The 15,885-nt window shown below is 47.4% G+C and overlaps 2 protein-coding genes and 1 non-coding gene across 10 annotated transcripts in view; 1 reads left to right on the forward strand and 2 right to left on the reverse strand.

Moving 5' to 3' along the window:
- The window catches only part of ELAPOR1 (endosome-lysosome associated apoptosis and autophagy regulator 1), a 45,157-nt gene extending 39,680 nt beyond the window's left edge, over positions 1–5,477 (reverse strand). For 3 of the 4 annotated variants that reach the window (XM_036342694.1, XM_036342691.1, XM_036342692.1), the window contains exon 1: positions 5,162–5,477. In XM_036342694.1, coding sequence (XP_036198587.1) covers positions 5,162–5,314 — 153 coding nt within the window. In that variant the 5' untranslated portion in view covers positions 5,315–5,477. The remainder of the gene's footprint in view (positions 1–5,161) is intronic. The other variant, XM_036342693.1, reaches the window with a different exon arrangement.
- The window catches only part of CUNH1orf194 (chromosome unknown C1orf194 homolog), a 45,063-nt gene extending 32,167 nt beyond the window's left edge, over positions 1–12,896 (forward strand). The window contains exons 1-5 of one of the 5 annotated variants that reach the window (XM_036342696.1): positions 6,380–6,542; positions 10,435–10,551; positions 11,077–11,192; positions 12,216–12,346; positions 12,747–12,896. In XM_036342696.1, coding sequence (XP_036198589.1) covers positions 6,462–6,542; positions 10,435–10,551; positions 11,077–11,192; positions 12,216–12,346; positions 12,747–12,817 — 516 coding nt within the window. In that variant the 5' untranslated portion in view covers positions 6,380–6,461 and the 3' untranslated portion in view covers positions 12,818–12,896. Of the gene's footprint in view, positions 1–6,379; positions 6,543–8,648; positions 8,819–10,318; positions 10,552–11,076; positions 11,193–12,215; positions 12,347–12,746 lie in introns of those variants that run through there. The other 4 variants (XM_036342701.1, XM_036342698.1, XM_036342699.1 and 1 more) reach the window with 4 other exon arrangements.
- A 1,730-nt stretch (positions 12,897–14,626) lies between these two features.
- LOC118673844 lies at positions 14,627–15,021 on the reverse strand. Its single transcript, XR_004973510.1, has one exon.
- Positions 15,022–15,885: the final 864 nt, after the last annotated feature.

A 15,885-nucleotide genomic window follows, 5' to 3' on the forward strand; every position in this document is an offset into this window, starting at 1 on the left:
AGGAAACCCAACCGCCTCTCAGCAGGAGAGTCAATTTTTAAATTGTGAAGTAGTTGCACACAGGAATATTTTACAACCATTTAGAGTTCATAAAACTTGGTTAGAAAGTAGGCTCACATCCTCAAGTTGTTCCAAACACGGGTAATAATTTTTCAGTAATGGAACCGAGTATCCATTTTAACTTGAACTTTAAATGAATTAAGATTTTAAAAAATTACAATTTCATGTCCTCAGCTGCACTAGCCAGGTTTCCAGTGCTAACAGCCACAGGTGGCAGGGGGCAACCACACCGGAACAGCACAACTCCGGACTCTTCAGTGCTATGTCTCCTTCTTCTCTTCAGCAAATTCTGTCAACCTTTTCCTCAGAACATCTCTCACCATCTACTCTTTGTTCCTTTTCAATTCAACCAACTTTTACCACCATTAAATTTTTAACTTTTACCACTATAAGATCATGCAAATTATACTTCCACTAAAAATCTAATTCTAACAAGCCAACTTTATATATATATATATATATATATATATATATATATATTATTGATATTTTACAGAGAGGAAGAGAGAGGGATAGAGAGTTAGAAACATCGATGAGAGAGAAACATCGATCAGCTGCTTCCTGCACACCCCCCACTGGGGATGTGCCTGCAACCAAGGTACATGCCCTTGACCGGAATCGAACCTGGGACCTTTCAGTCCTCAGGCTGACCTATTCTAAGCAATGTACATGTGTTAACTCACTTAACTGTCATACTATAGTCATTAAGTGTACTCTATTAATATACCCATTTTAATGATGAAGACACTGAGGCAGGAGGAGATTAAATAAATTTCCCAAGGTCATAGTATTTGAGTGGAAGAGCTAGAAATTGAACTGAAATAGTTTTATCCAGATCCCACACTGTACCACTATTCTGTTTCTCTCTCACAAATATAACCAAAAAAATGATAGAGTGACCCTGTCCAGGTGGCTCAGTTGGTTGGAGCGTTGTTCCATCCACCGAAAGGCTGTGGGTTTGATTCCCAGTCAGGGTACATACCTAGGTTTTAGGTTCCATCCCCAGTGAAGTTACATATAGGAGGCAACCAATCAATGTTTTTCTCTCTCCCCCTCTCTCTCTCTAAAAAAAAAAAAAAAGAAAAAACAAGTCTACAATAATTCATTTTTTTAAAAAAATGATAGAGTGATAGGATTATAGGTGATTTTTATTATCTTCTTTTCATTTATCTATATTTTCCAATTTTTCTGCAAATGAAAAGTGTCACTTTTGTTATTTAAAAATCTTTTTTAAAGTAAAGTCAGATAACTATCAGAGTTTTAGTATACTCTTTTTTTTTTTTTAATATATTTTATTGATTTTTTACAGAGAGGAAAGGAGAGAGATAGAGAGTCAGAAACATCGATGAGAGAGAAACATCGATCAGCTGCCTCCTGCACATCTCCTACTGGGGATGTGCCCGCAACCCAGGTACATGCCCCTGACCGGAATCGAACCTGGGACCCTTCAGTCCGCAGGCCAACGCTCCATCCACTGAGCCAAACCGGTTTTGGCAAGTATACTCTTACTTTGAGCCAGGAGAATAGACAAAATGCCTTCGTAAATGCCTTCAGATCTCAAGAAGCTGTTCTTCTTTAGCCCCTTTGGTAATAAACAAAAACATCCCATCTTGCTATCCTGTAAGTACCTCATGACAATGGGAGAATTTTAATTTTCTCTCTTCACCAAATATGGCAGGATGTTTTAAACATCCAACCTTGATGGTTCCCGAGGAGTCTGCTCTCAGCCTCTGGCCTGCCTCAGCCGTGCTTGCTTCATGCTCTGCTAACCCACTCTCAGCAGGATTCTCCACTTCGTTTCTGACCTTCCAACCTTGATTTCTGGTGGCCCGCACCCACTCCACGTTTCAGCCACCTCATCTTCTTGCAGTTTTCAGACTCTCGTGTATTTCCCACCTGTGGACCTTTCCTCAGGACCCTCCCTCTATCTGGAAAGCACCTTTACTCCATCTCTACCCTTTGAAATTCTACTGATTATTCTAGGTCAAGTACCAACTGTTTAGATAAGTCTTCTTTTCCTGTCAACCTCTATCGCGCCACTCCTGCATTGTTTGCCATCTGTTAACCTTATCTCGTCCCTTATATGTCATTATTTGTATATTTACCTTTTCTGCCTACCATTATTTCTTATGCATCTATGACATGTCAAGACTATGTACTAGGCACGTAACATGTGTTATCTAATTTAATCCTCACAACAACCTCTGGGATAGGTATTACCATCCCCATTTTACAGATTGGTAATCTGAGGCTGTTAGAAGTTTAATTAACTTGCTCCACTAGCATCCTTACTAAGTGGGATCACTCATTCAACCAATTTTATTCCAATCTACGTCTGCCAGATTCCTCAGTCCTCCGGGCTTTTCCGGGTAGGTTGGGAAGGCCGTTTGGGGGGCATTTAGCACTGGAGCCTCAGGACCAGGCAGATGTATTAAAAGCCGTGTTCTGCTTCTCTCGAATTTGATTTGGGTTCATCGCGCTATAGGAAATGCTTGGTCCTTGGCCTCTCAATCAGCACTTAGCCTGGGCTAGCACAGGACAAAAGAAATGATTCGTGAAGACAAACTCCATTCAGGAGGTTTAGTCCCACTGGTGACCCTGATGATTGGAAAACTGAAAGGAATGCCAAGCCCCAGCTCCGGGTTAGAAATCTAGAACTCCCTGGTTTTAGGAATAAGAAAAGCGTTTAGGCCGCAGCCAAACCTCTCTGTTCCCTGCTGAGATCCAGAGCAATGGGTCAGGTTTCAGAAACAAGGCTGGAGCAACACTGTTATTATGAAGGTCAGCCTTGGCCTGATAAGAGTCCCATCACAGACTCACAAAATTCATAAGCAGATACAGCACAGAGAAGGGCTAGTCTACCCTGAATTGGTTTTTCACCATTTAGGGTTGGAAGCCCCGAAACTAGTTGGGTCAGTTCATATTGCCAAGCGAAGACTGTTATGATAATGAGTTTATCCGCTTCCTTATTGATTTGGAGTGGAGGGTGTTCTGCCGCCACTGTTTGCTCAAGGAGTGCAAACAGGACCTGCTGACTCCCGTGACTAATGGGCATGAGTCCTGAGCCACTTTCACTGTGGCCTGGGGTGTGGATCGAATGGTAAAGAAGCCGACTGGGAAAGGGGGTTAGGTAACTCTAATTTGTGCTTTATTTGTATTTTCCTTTCAGTCCTCAAAGCAATCCTTTTTGAGGTGGGTGTTACTGAAATGCCCATCCTACAGATCCAAACACTGGGTGGGAAGTCACAGGCAGGGACTGGAGCGCTGAAATGTTGAGTCCCACAGCTTTGCCCTAAGCTCACTTGCGGTGGCAAGATCTTTCACTTAGGCAAATGTCAGTCATTCAAAAGGGCTAAAGGCAAAATGTGTAACCCAGTTAGAGCTCTCAAGCATCAATATTCGTCCCTGCCTCCAAACCGAAATGATACAAAATGTTAAATCTCTTAAATGTCTGCAATTTGCACAGTTGACAAGGATCTCAACGAGAGTGGCAGTTGAACTGTAAGGTTCTTACCTTCTACTCAAGAGACTCCCATGTTGGATTCTTAGGCAAGTGGACTTGTTGGGACTGTTTACCTTAGTTGGCTCAAGACCATAAGCCACCAAGGCCAGTAAGCCACAGTCACTAACAAAATCATGCTGTTCCCAGCTTTATCTTAAACAGGAGAGAAAGTGGCTGGGTGGAAATGGGATTGTATATGGGATGGCCCAGGGCTGGTAATCACTGGGATTGGTAAACATTTTCAAAAATCATACTGACTTGTGTCGTATTCATGAATGAAGTCAAACATCTGTACTCACACAAAAATTCTCTCCTCTCTCCCTCCCTACTTCTTCATGACCTGTTATGTTGTAGACAGTCTATGGTTAGAACACCATAGTAATATATTTCCACATGGGATGGGGTTGTGGTTGCTAAACAATTAGTACTGATAACTTTAAAAGAAGTATTTCAACTTCTCTTCCTAATATGCCAAGGTATTGGGTTTGATCCCCACTCAGGGCATATACAAGACACAACCAATAAATGCATAAATAAGTGGAACAACAACAATAACATTTCAACTTCTCAAAACCTTAGCCAAGTATGACATTTTGGATTATTTTTGCATAGATATATTATGAAGTCTTTCACATTTCTCAGAAACTAAAGGACAACTTTTGTTTTGCCTTCCCCAATGCGGTTCTTATAAGTATTTCTTGCTGCCTCTGCCATATGGTTAAAAAAAACACACGTTACTCAGAGCACAACCAAATATTGTTATTTCAATATTATAGAAACGACTGAGTTTTGTTACTCCTTAATACCTTTTTGTACCTCTCCAAAAAGAATGTTCAAAAGGCACTTTTGGCTGAAAGGCATTCACTACCTATCGTCTGAATTATGTTGACAGCATTTTGGAAGCACCTTGAAAAAGACGTATGACCTATGTCAGGCGAGTCAGAGAAGGATAGTGGGGATTAGCGGAAAGTGAGATGTCATAGGACTCAGTCTGGCCACAGGCGGGCCATGTGCCGACAGGAACACTAAGCCAAGTGCAGGGGGAAGCAAAGCTACAAAGAGGCTCTACCTTCAGCAGCCAGCAAGGTGACTGGGTGCTGGATAGGAGGGGGGAGAGGGGACGAGACCTTTCAGTGCCTCTCCTACGTCTCCTGCTTTCACACTCCTTCTGAAGCCAGATAAAGGCACAAGGACTCCCATCCGCTCCTTTCCTGTGGCCTTCCTAACTTCTTCCCCACCCCGCTTCTCCCCTTGCCCACTTTCTATTTCGCCCCTCTGCACATACATCAGCTTTTGTTCTCAACCACTTTTAAGGTCATCACCCCAGCTGGAAAACAGCTCATGTCTTCTCCCCGGAGTCCGGAGTCCAGTCCCAGATGGTGGACCTTCCTCCCCGAGCTCCCTGCCCCGACTGTGAGCCCTCCAGTGGGCTGGCCTCTCCATGAGCCAGTCTGCTCCTCTCCCTCCCCCCGCCCATCTTCATCCCCCCAAAACTAAACTCCGTGGCCTCTGACACTGTCTGTGCTTAGGTCCCCAAGGTCTCCACCAGGATCCAAGATTTTTCTGACCAAAGTGGGGTCGGTTCCGGGAGAACAGTACCTCTTTGCAGGCGTGAAGCTCCCGTTCCGCTCCCTGGGTCACCTGGAAGGCGGTCCCGACCCAGAGCAGCAGCCGCAGGAGCCGGAGCCTGCGCCGCTTCGTTCCTCCCCTGCCTCTGGCAGAGGGATGGAGGCTGTGCCCAGCATCAGCCATCGCGTTGTCCTGAGCTGGCGGCGGCCGCGACTCAGGTGCTGCAGCTGCTGCTCCCGCTGGCAGAAGGCGGAAAAAAAGGGGAGGGAGGTTCCTAGGGGGAGGATGCAAGGGGCTGGGCTCACTTCAGTCACCTCCAGGCCACCACGCCAAAGCCGCCCATCCTTCCTCCTCCCTCCTTCCTCGTCTCCTCCTACCCACGTCGCCTTGTCAACCGCCTTCTCTTTCCTTCCGCGCGCGCGCGCGCGCGCGCGCGCGCGCGGGTGGGGTAGGGACCACGCGATGCTCTGCAGCTCACCTGCCGGTCGCCATGGCAGCCGTCGCAGCTGGCACGCGCTGCGTGGAAGTGCGCGCGCCAGGGACAAGGGGACGAGTGAAGAATGCGGCGGGAGCATCTCCGAGCCATCGCCACCAAATTCATGTTTCCCACTGCCCTCGCGGGTCCCGGCCGTGCGCTATGAGCATCTCGGATTCTGCAGACGTGGCGGTGGACAGATACTGAGCACGTCCTGAGTGTAAAGCGCTAGAAAGATGGAGACGTCGTCTCTCTTCTAGAAGTTACAGCCTACACGAGTGGCTTAGAAGGTGTTACCTACTGCAAAGACAGCCGCTCCATGTCCATCCCTCCACATCCGTCTGGGCCTTTGCGGCCGGCTTGATGCGAAGCCTTGAGACTCATATAGTTAAACCGGGTTTAAGCAAGGAGTGTTTGCTTAGGCGGCAGTGTTCCATCGCTGGACATCCCCATTCTCTTACTGCTTTGAAAAACCCTTTTGTTAGATGCGAGGGAAAAGGGCATTCTGGGTCATCTTTTAGGATTCCGTTTGCTAGCTGAAGCCTTTTGCATTAGTCCTGCATGCCGGAGGCCTCTGTTTTTCCACCTAAGGTTCAGGAGGGCAAACCCAGGGCTCCCTGGGTATGGTCAGCGGCTCTTTCCCTCTCTTTTCCCAGTAACTTCCTCCCGAGGGGCGTCCCACGTTTGACCGCCAGGTGGCGCTCTTCTTGATAGGAATTCTGTCATAGACGGTGGGCAGTTGCCTGGCAACCGAAAGTGAGCCTTCCCAACAATTGGGACCCGCGATCCTCTGTGTGCAGGCTTGTGTGCGGCTGCGCCGGCCTCCCATTCCTCCCAAGAGCTTCTCATTTGACCATGCCTCCCACCCGAGACCTTTTCCGGCAGCCAATGCTGAATAACGATGATTCCGGCCCGCGGAAACCGAGGGCTTCCAAGGTACTGTAGCTTCTTGCGCAGTCCTGGTGGCCATGGCATTCTTTCTGTCATGAGGGGGAACTTAAAGGACTCTGGTGAGGACACTGAGGTCCTGGACAAGTCGGTTTCCTGCCTGCCTCCATGTCCCCATGTTCCGGTCGGTCAACGTTTCAGGGATGCTTTTGAGCAAAGAGAAGTAAATCTCTAGACCAGAGGAACTAGGGGCTCTCGCCAAAGTAGATTGGTGTAATGGGGCTGAAACAGGCCCAGGGGTCGCCAAGTCTTTGCCCTGTTTGGAAGGCGGCCCTCTAAAAGGCTATGAGATATGGAGGGGGAGAAAGTCCTCGGAAAGCCACCGGGTCATGTGTCTTCGCACCGTCTCTGTCCTCTGGTTAAAACTGGAACATGTGTATGTTGGCAGCGGCTTGGGAATTCAAATGATCCTTTTTCTAATAGAAGTGGCTGGGATGTTTGAAGTGGTGCAAACTAAGGAGAATTAAATAGTCACTGTGGCTCAATAATAAAATCAAAGAGCTCCTTTTGGTTTATTCATCATTTATTATCTACTATATGCCAGGTGCCACTAAACACTGAGGAGCTATAGATTAGCAGCTATAGATATAGATATATTAGGTATAGCACCTGCTCTAAAGAAACTAGTAGAAAAGCCAAACTGACAACATCAACAGCTATAACGCTTGCACAGTAGCATGTGTGTTGTGAGTTATACAAAGTGTGTCGGGAGAACTGGGAGCTCCAAGGGGAGCAGGCGAGTTTTGACATCAAAATATGAGTGAGCTGAGCCAGGTGGGGGAGGAGGTGAAATGTGAGTTGGGAAGAAAGAAACAGGAACCAGACACTGGTCACCAGCAAGACAAAGGAAGCAGCAGGTGCTCAGACGCCTGAAGAGGGGACACAGTGTGGCCTGTTTGGGGCCGAGGAGGAGGAGGAGGAGTGGAGCGAGCAGGCGCTGGAGAATGAGCTTCCTGGGCTGGGTGCGCTGTGTGCACCATGCCACTGAGCTAGGATCTCATCCTGGAGGGGCTGGGAGTCACATCAGGATCTGAAGCACTAGAGCAGCGGTCCTCAACCTGTGGGTCGCGACCCCTTTGGGGATCGAACGACCCTTTCACAGGGGTCGCCTAAGACCATGGGAAAACACATATATAATTACATATTGTTTTTGTGATTAATCATTATGCTTTAATTATGTTCAATTTGTAACAATGAAAATACATCCTGCATATCAGATATTTACATTACGATTCATAACAGTAGCAAAATTACAGTTATGAAGTAGCAACAAAAATAATTTTATGGTTGGGGGACACCACAACATGAACTGTATTAAAGGGTCGCGGCATTAGGAAGGTTGAGAATAAGTGCCCTAGAGCGACACAACAGATGGGTGTTTCAGAAAGCACAAATGGCAGTGGATTGGATCGGGTGGGAGTGAGACAAGAGGGCTCAGCTAGGAGGCAGGAGCCTCCGGAGGCAGCAAACTCCAGGAGGAAGAATAATGGACCTAAAGCAGTGATGCAGGGGATGGCGATAAGTTGCAGATAAGAGAGATGCAAAGGGCAGGACTGATGGGACTTTGTGGCTGACTGAATATGAGCCCAAGAGAGCGGATGAGTCTAGGGTGACTCCTCGTTCCTGGGGGCTTAATTGATACCATTTACTGAATGAGGCCTCAGGGTAAGCAGGGTTGGGGAGAGAGATTTAGATCAATGATGTAGATGTCGCTTTTGTGGTGCCTGTGGGACATTTAAGTGCGAATGAATAGCAGGCAGTTGGTTGAGAGTTCTGGGTTGAAGATGTACATCTGGAAACCACAGTGTCCATATGGTGGTTGAAGCCACAGGAAGGAATGAGCTCATCCAGCAAATGTGAGAGTAAGGAAAGCAGAAACAAAACTCTCCAGGAATGCCGAGCAGAGCTGAGAAGCAACAGTTAAAGGCAGGAGGAAATTCGGAGGAGCCGGACCCACAGAGGGTTGAGAGAACATTTGAGAGTCAGCATCATGGTGCCAGAAACTGCAGAGGTCAGATAAGACCAAGCCTGGAAAGGATCCACCCGACCACGCCTCAGAAATCATTGGTCACCAGCAATAGCGGTTTCTGCGGGTGCTTGAGGCAGAGGCCAGACTGAAAAGGGGATGGGGAGGGGGAGGAAGTAAAGATAGTAAATGTGACCCTTGAAGAGCCTGGCTCTGTAGGGAAGGTGATAGAGTGGTAGTTAGATGGGTATAAATGAATGTGAGGGAAGCGAGTCCAGGGGATGCCAGCATGGCGCAGGTCTCTGAGGCACAGGGAAGGGCTGGTCAGGGAAGAGGGGTTATTCTTGAGGAAAGAGACTTCCATCCCTTCTCTGAGATGGAAAGAAAGTATGGCATTCATGCTTGACTTTCTCTTTGAAAGACAAGCTCATTCTTCGATAGAGATGTTGAGCTTATGTAGCCTTCGAGGAATGGGAGGAGAGCTACCTACGCTGCATCATATATATTTGTAGTTTTCTTGTTCATTTTTCATCTTTCCTGGTGATAGCACAGAGTGCTTGGCGCATACTGTTCAATTACTGTCCAACTGAGCTGAGCACACAGCGCTTTTCCATGTATAGGGAAGAGGGTTCCAACCTCAGGCAGGTTGATGAGATTTCTACTAGGTTGCAGTTGTGCTTACTGGAGTCCAGTCATTGATTCAACCAATATTTCATTTTTTAAAATATATTTTATTGATTTTTTACAGAGAGGAAGGGAGAGGGATAGAGAGCTAGAAACATTGATGAGAGAGAAACATCGACCAGCCGCCTCCTGCACACCTTCTACTGGGGATGTGCCCGCAACCAAGGTACATGCCCCTAGCAGGAATCGAACCTGGGACCCTTCAATCCACAGGCCGACGCTCTATCCACTGAGCCAAACCTGTTAGGGCCAATATTTCATTTTTGAACATCATGTGTTAGGTGGCTGGCTAAGTACTAGGGACACAATGATGAACAATATGGCATTTTACATGTAATGAAGAGGACAGTTATATGCATTCATGCTTATGGGTTTTTATTTAGAGGATTGACTGTCCAATGGACGAGAGAGAGAGAGAGAGAGAGAGAGGAGAGAGAGAGAGAGAGAGAGAGAGAGAGAGAGAGAGAGAGAGAGAGAGAGAGAGAAAGAAACATCAATTGAATGCCTCCTTCACGAACCCTGACAGGGGACCAAATCCAAAGCCTGGATATGTCTGTCCCCTGATTGGGAGTGAACCTGCCACCTTGTTGATGTACAGGACAACACTCCAGCCAACTGAGCCACACTGGCCAGGATCCAATGGACTTTTTCTTTGACAACCCTTCAGTCACAATGATCCTTCTCTATTGAAATCCGTTTCTCACCTGCTTAGACACTGCACTCTCCTGGTTCTCCCGTATCTGATTGCCTCTTCCCTTCCCCAGTCATAATATTGTGCACTCATGAACCACTTTTTCCCTTTTGGCCACTCTTGCTTTTACAGGCTTCAACCACAGCTGCATGGAGATAACCCCCAGAACTCAATTACTAGTCCTGAGCTCTCCAAAAAGTCGCACACTTCCAATTTTCTACCTGTTAATTGCATTAGGATGTCTATCTAACCTTTTCCTCAAACTCAGGATGTCTAAACCTAAGCTCACCATCTTTCCTATATGTTCTCCACCCTTTGCCCCTGTCCTATCCACGCCTTTCCCTCTATTCCCGGCCCTTTTCTGTCAGTTCTAAGATTGAAGACTTAGGGGCGTTTTGCCCGATATTGTTATTCTCTTTACAGATGTTGCTCTGAGATTCAATTAGCATAGGATGAAGGGGCGGATGCCACTGAAGCTACCATAGCAGCAAGGACCTGTATCCAGGTAACCAGGTCCTCGGGCGGTTTTGCTTTTGCAGATGCTGCAATATAAGAACCCAACTCACCTTGACCAGCAACAGGAACCCTGGAATCGGCTCAACTCAATTCCCACGATTACCTCCGTTAGGCGGAATTCTTATTTTTTTGAATCTGAGGTACCTGCTATTGAAATACTATTTCTCTTTACGTCCAATTAGAATTCATCAGTATCCTCTTTGGAAGGAAGTCTGTCCCTGACTTCTTTAGTATCTTTCCTTTTGTCCTCAATCCAAGATCCTACCAAATTGAAAACTAAATACCAATTTATCTGGTCTCTGGGAAATTAGAGGCCTGGGTTCTGCTCTAGTCAGACATCTGAAGCAAATCATTTTCTCACTGGACTTCTCACTCTTCTGATTAAAACAAAGATTGAATATAACCATGAACGAAGTAAGGTCCATTGAGCCCAAATCGGGGACAATATAGTGATTCCCATATCTACAGGGAGAGCTCACTACTCCTTAGACCTAACCATGAGAGACAAGAGTCACCATGTACTAGTTGGTGTGTAAGGAATTGGTGGATCCAGGCCCAAAAGACGTTCTCTCTCCTTTTGGGGAAGAGTAGAGCCCAAAAGAACTTGACTAGAGCTGGGGGTAGAGGTGGTGCATTAACCCTGCGGGGGTTAACTTCCTCTGTAGATTCCAAAGGACAATCTGGATTTCCGCTTAGCTGTCTTGTACAACCACCACACGGGGTCGTTCAAGAACAAAAATGAGGCCCTGATGCACCAGGAGACCTCCAAGGACAGCCGTGGGTAAGTGGTGGAGGCACAGCCTCCCCATCCTAAGGGTAATACCATCAATTAAATAAAGTAGAGGCTACCTGGGAAGTAACTATCAATAGGTGCTCATTGGTATACAGATTTCTGTATTGTTTATATCTGTACTTGTAACTTCTGTATCTTTCCCTTTATTCTTTTTCCATCACCATTTATCCCCCATATGCCCTCCTCTTCCTTCCCCCTCACTCCCACAGTCACAGCACTGTTGTTCGTGTCCAGAAGTTTTCTTTTTTCTCAATCCCCTTTCTTTTCTCAAACCACCACCACCACCACCACCACTCCCACCAGAGCTATCTGCCTGCTCTCTGAGTCTGAGTCCGTCTCTATTTTGCTTGTGAGTGCAGTTTGTTTATTAGGTTCCACATATGCGTGAAATCCTCTGGTAATTATCTTTTTCTGACTGTCTTATTTCACTTAGCATGCCCTCCAGCTCCATCCATGCAGTCCAAAAAAGATAAAATGTTCTTCCTTTTTATGGCCGAGTAGTATTCCATTGTGTGAATGTACCATAGCTGTTTTATCCATTCGTCTACTGATGGACAGGGGCTGCTTCCGAACCTTGGCTATTGTAAATAATGCTGCAGTGAATATAGGGGTGCATTCTTTCGAATTAGTGTTTTGGGTTTCTTCGGACAAATTCCCAGAAGCGGAACTGCTGGGTCATAAGACAGTTCTATTTTTAACTTTTTGAGGTAACTCCCATACTGCTTTCCACAGTGGCTGTATCAGCCTACATTCCTACCAAGAGTGTACAAGGGTTCCCTTTTCTCCACGCCCTCACCAACACTTGTTTTTTCTGTATTTTTATTATCTGAAATGAACAGAGAACTTCCTGTTTTTATCTGTATAAACCAACAAAATCTTCAGTTAATTCCACTGAGTGTAAAAAGGGCCTTTGGCTGCTTTATTTTGGAGGTGGCATGTAATTCTTTCCCTCCTTACCTTTCTCCTGCTTGGCTTCATTCTCCCCTATTCTTCTCCGTACCCATCCTCCAGGATCATCAACATCCAGGCCCCTAGAGAACACTTACCCGCTGCCCCACCACTGCCCACCACCCCCCGAGCTAACATCCGACAATGGATCAGCCCTAAGAGGGAGTCCATCCACAGCATCCATGGGTCCATCGGTGAGTAATAGGGCAGATGGTGGTACAAGTTCTAAATGGACCCAGGAATCAGGGACTTGAGGTGATTGGCTATGAGGGAACATGGGGGATAACTGAGGGTCTTGCAACAGCAGTGATTAAGTTGTCACATATCAGACAGATCAGGCGACATGCATGCTGACTATGGAATGAATTCCACTTTTCCGAGTCTCTAACTCACCCTTAGATCTAGGGGACAGAAATTTCCAGCAGAAACCTGGGAATGGAAGACCTATAGCTACCTCCTATCTGTCTTCTATATGCCAGTTCCCCAGCTGTTCTAAGAACCTTCTCTCTGGCACCCATAAATGGATGGGTGGTTACAGGTTCCCAGTGAAGACAAAGGATCTGACATTGACAGCCCACTCCCTCTTTTCTCCAGTGTCCCCTCACACTGCAGCCACCAACAGAGGCTACTCCCGAAAGACGGACGGTGGCTTCTTCTCCACCTGATGCTGACAGGCCCCTGGATTGATTAGTCGATGGGACAGCCTGCTGCCCACCTTCATTAAAAACATTTGCGCATGGTGAAGCCTGAAGTGTCTGTTACCCATAGAGTTGCCACTAGACTACTCTTAAAAGGTGGAAGTTTCCCAACTTCTAGAAACTAGTCTTGTTGAGAATATTTGCAAGGACTTAGAACAGCCCAGTTTGGGGCAGGAAGCGGGTATTCCTTTCTTGTAAATGAGTCATTCCAACCATACAGATACACCATTCAATATTTCTTGCAAGCCTTTGTGTCAGAGCTGTGTTTGGGAAACAAGAATAGATAGAGCCCATTGTCTTAATGAGATTACAGCCAGTCATCTTAGTAGCTCTATGTAGCATTCTTATGCTGATGTCACACTTAACAGATTTCCGACCTCCTGGATTTAGTCATCTGCTGGGCTCTACTTTTCCATGGGGGGCAGGGGTCCTCCACCTCCCTGGTCCTGCCTCCTTGCCATTGTTTTCTCTAACTGCTGCCATAATCTTGCTGGGAATCAGTTCCCTTGCCTTTGTATGTTTGTGCTGATATCTGCCCCTAATTCTTATAAACATGGCTCAAAAATCTGGTGCTTGGGTTTGAAGCTATCTAAAAACGATGCACTTACGTGGTCTCTAAAGTTACAAGTCACAGGAACCTGCTATTAGATTGGGCAAGAAATGGCAGACCTCGCCTATGGTACAGAAGTTTGGCATTGTTGAATAACGGATAGGAAAAGGCTGATACTCAAGTGCCTGGTCCTTAAAATACCACCAATCACAGCCCCTCTTCCACTATTTTTAAAAATAGTTTTACTGCTTTCAGAGAAAGGGAGGGATAGAAACACCAATGAATCATCCATGGGCTAACTCCTGCACGCCCCCTACTGGGATTGAGCAACTGGGGCATGTGCTCTGCCAAGAATCCAAGCTGACCTCCGGGTTCTTGGGTCCATGCTCAACCACTGTGCCACACAGGCTGGGTGCCTCTTCCACTATTGAGATCGTGTGGTGCCAAGTGGCCAGTTATTTAGAATGGCTGAAAATGGCCGAAAGGGTGACTGGTTAGTCACCTCATGCAGGTTGATACTGATCATTGAAAAATTGATTACTGTGATCCATGCATAGAGGCTTTTAGCCTTCCCCAGTTTGGCTCAGTAGATAGTGTCGGCCCTTGGACTGAGGGTCCCGGGTTCAATTCTGTCCAAGAGCACATACCTCAGTTGCAGGCATAGTGTGTGCAGGAGACAACCAATCAGTGTGTACACATTGATATTTTTCTCTCTCCCATCTCTAAAAATCGGGGAAAATATCCTCCAGTGAGGATTAAAAAAATAAAAAATAGAGATTTCTAGCCCTGGCCGGGTGGCTTAGCTGATCAGAACATAGTCCCCTAGCCGAAAGGTCGCAGGTTCCATTCCAGGTCAGGGCACATACTTAGGTTGCGGGTTCCACCCTGGGTTGGGGCACGTACAGGAGGCAACTCATCCATGTTTCTCCCTTTCTCCAAATCATTAAAACAGTATCCTCAGGTGAGGATATATTCTGGTTAAGTAAATCTGGGGCGGGTCCCTGGAATCCGTAGCTGTAAGTTCTCCAAGTTCTTGGGGGGCTATATGTAAATATAAATATAAATATATGCACATATAAACCTGCACCCCTCGGCAACAGGCTCGGTGGGGTGCAGTCATCGTGATGAAGCGGGCCTCGGGGAGGCAGCTCAGACATCCTCCCGCTCCAGCCAGCGCCCCGGCCCGCCGCCACCACACACCACGGGCGGCCGCCCCGGGGCCGGGCTCAGATCAGAATCGCCTCGATAATCAGCGGCCGGGACAAGCCCGGCCTCGTCTATCTGATCAATTCATCACTTCTGAGCGCCGGGCCCCGCAGATCGGCTCCGGGACCGCGGCGCCGCCGCCACCAAGGGCCTCGCTGCACAGCGCCCGGGGCGGGCTTCGCAGGAGGGGAGCTTTTCATCTCGGGCCGGCCCGGCGGGCTGGGGTCACAACCCGATCAAATAAGATCAAGGTGTAGACGGGGGGAGGGCCGTAGGGGGTGTCACGCACTCGCCTAGCACGCCCCACGCACGCTCACATCCACCCACACACACACTCGGCCGCACGCGCCATCCACGCGACACCGCAGCACCACTCACAGCACCCGCACCCCAGGCCGCGCTCCCTCCCGTGAGGGGGCGGAAGTCCGCACCCCCTTTTAAAGGCCTCTGCCCCTCCCCCCGCCTCGGAGGATTCTGGGAGGAACCACCGAGCGCAGGCCCTCGCCGAGAGCGCGCTTTGCTGCCCTCTCGCGGCTCGGAGGGGAAGCCATGTCGCAGGGACAGGCGGGACAAATGCTTACAACACTGAGTCATTGTGTTCTTTTCATTTTTGTGCAGCTACATATTTATATTCATTTCTGTCGTTTTTCTTTGACCTTTGATCCCAACTTCTGGATATAAGACGATTCAATCTCAGTAATAGGTGAATGACTCCTTTTCCATGGAGAAGGCAAATCCTGGTCTTTACCAACATCAGCTTCCCCAGGAGTGCCTTCTCCTTTCACATCATCTACCAAAGGGAAAGTGAGACTAGATTAGGTGTCAGGATCTGTGAAATGAGTGAAGGGAGAAAGGCTGTCCCTGTCAGAGCCCTCTCGCTCCCCAGAACTTGATGCTGTGGCAGTCATATTGCTGAACCTTTGTTTACTTGCATATCCATTAAAACCCATCAGACCTTCAAACTCCAGAATGAGTAAACTGAAAAACAGACGCGATTATATGAGTAGAATTAGTTCCTTTTACAATCAGAGCCCCTAGGCATGTGCCCTTGACTGGGAATCGAACCCATGACCTCCTAGTTCATAGGTCAACGCTCGACCATAGAGCCACACCAGCCAGGCTCTTCTCCTTTTTCAATGAAATAGGTATGTGTGGGGGGGGGGGGGCAGCAAATCAGATTTTTGGACACTGGTAGAAAATGATTTGTGAAGTTATAGTTTATACTTTTGCCAGCCTTGCCATGCAGTTGAGATAAACACATAGGGGAAAGCATCCAATG

Source organism: Myotis myotis, unplaced genomic scaffold (assembly GCF_014108235.1).
Source record: "Myotis myotis isolate mMyoMyo1 unplaced genomic scaffold, mMyoMyo1.p scaffold_m19_p_18, whole genome shotgun sequence".
Lineage (NCBI taxonomy): Eukaryota > Metazoa > Chordata > Mammalia > Chiroptera > Vespertilionidae > Myotis > Myotis myotis.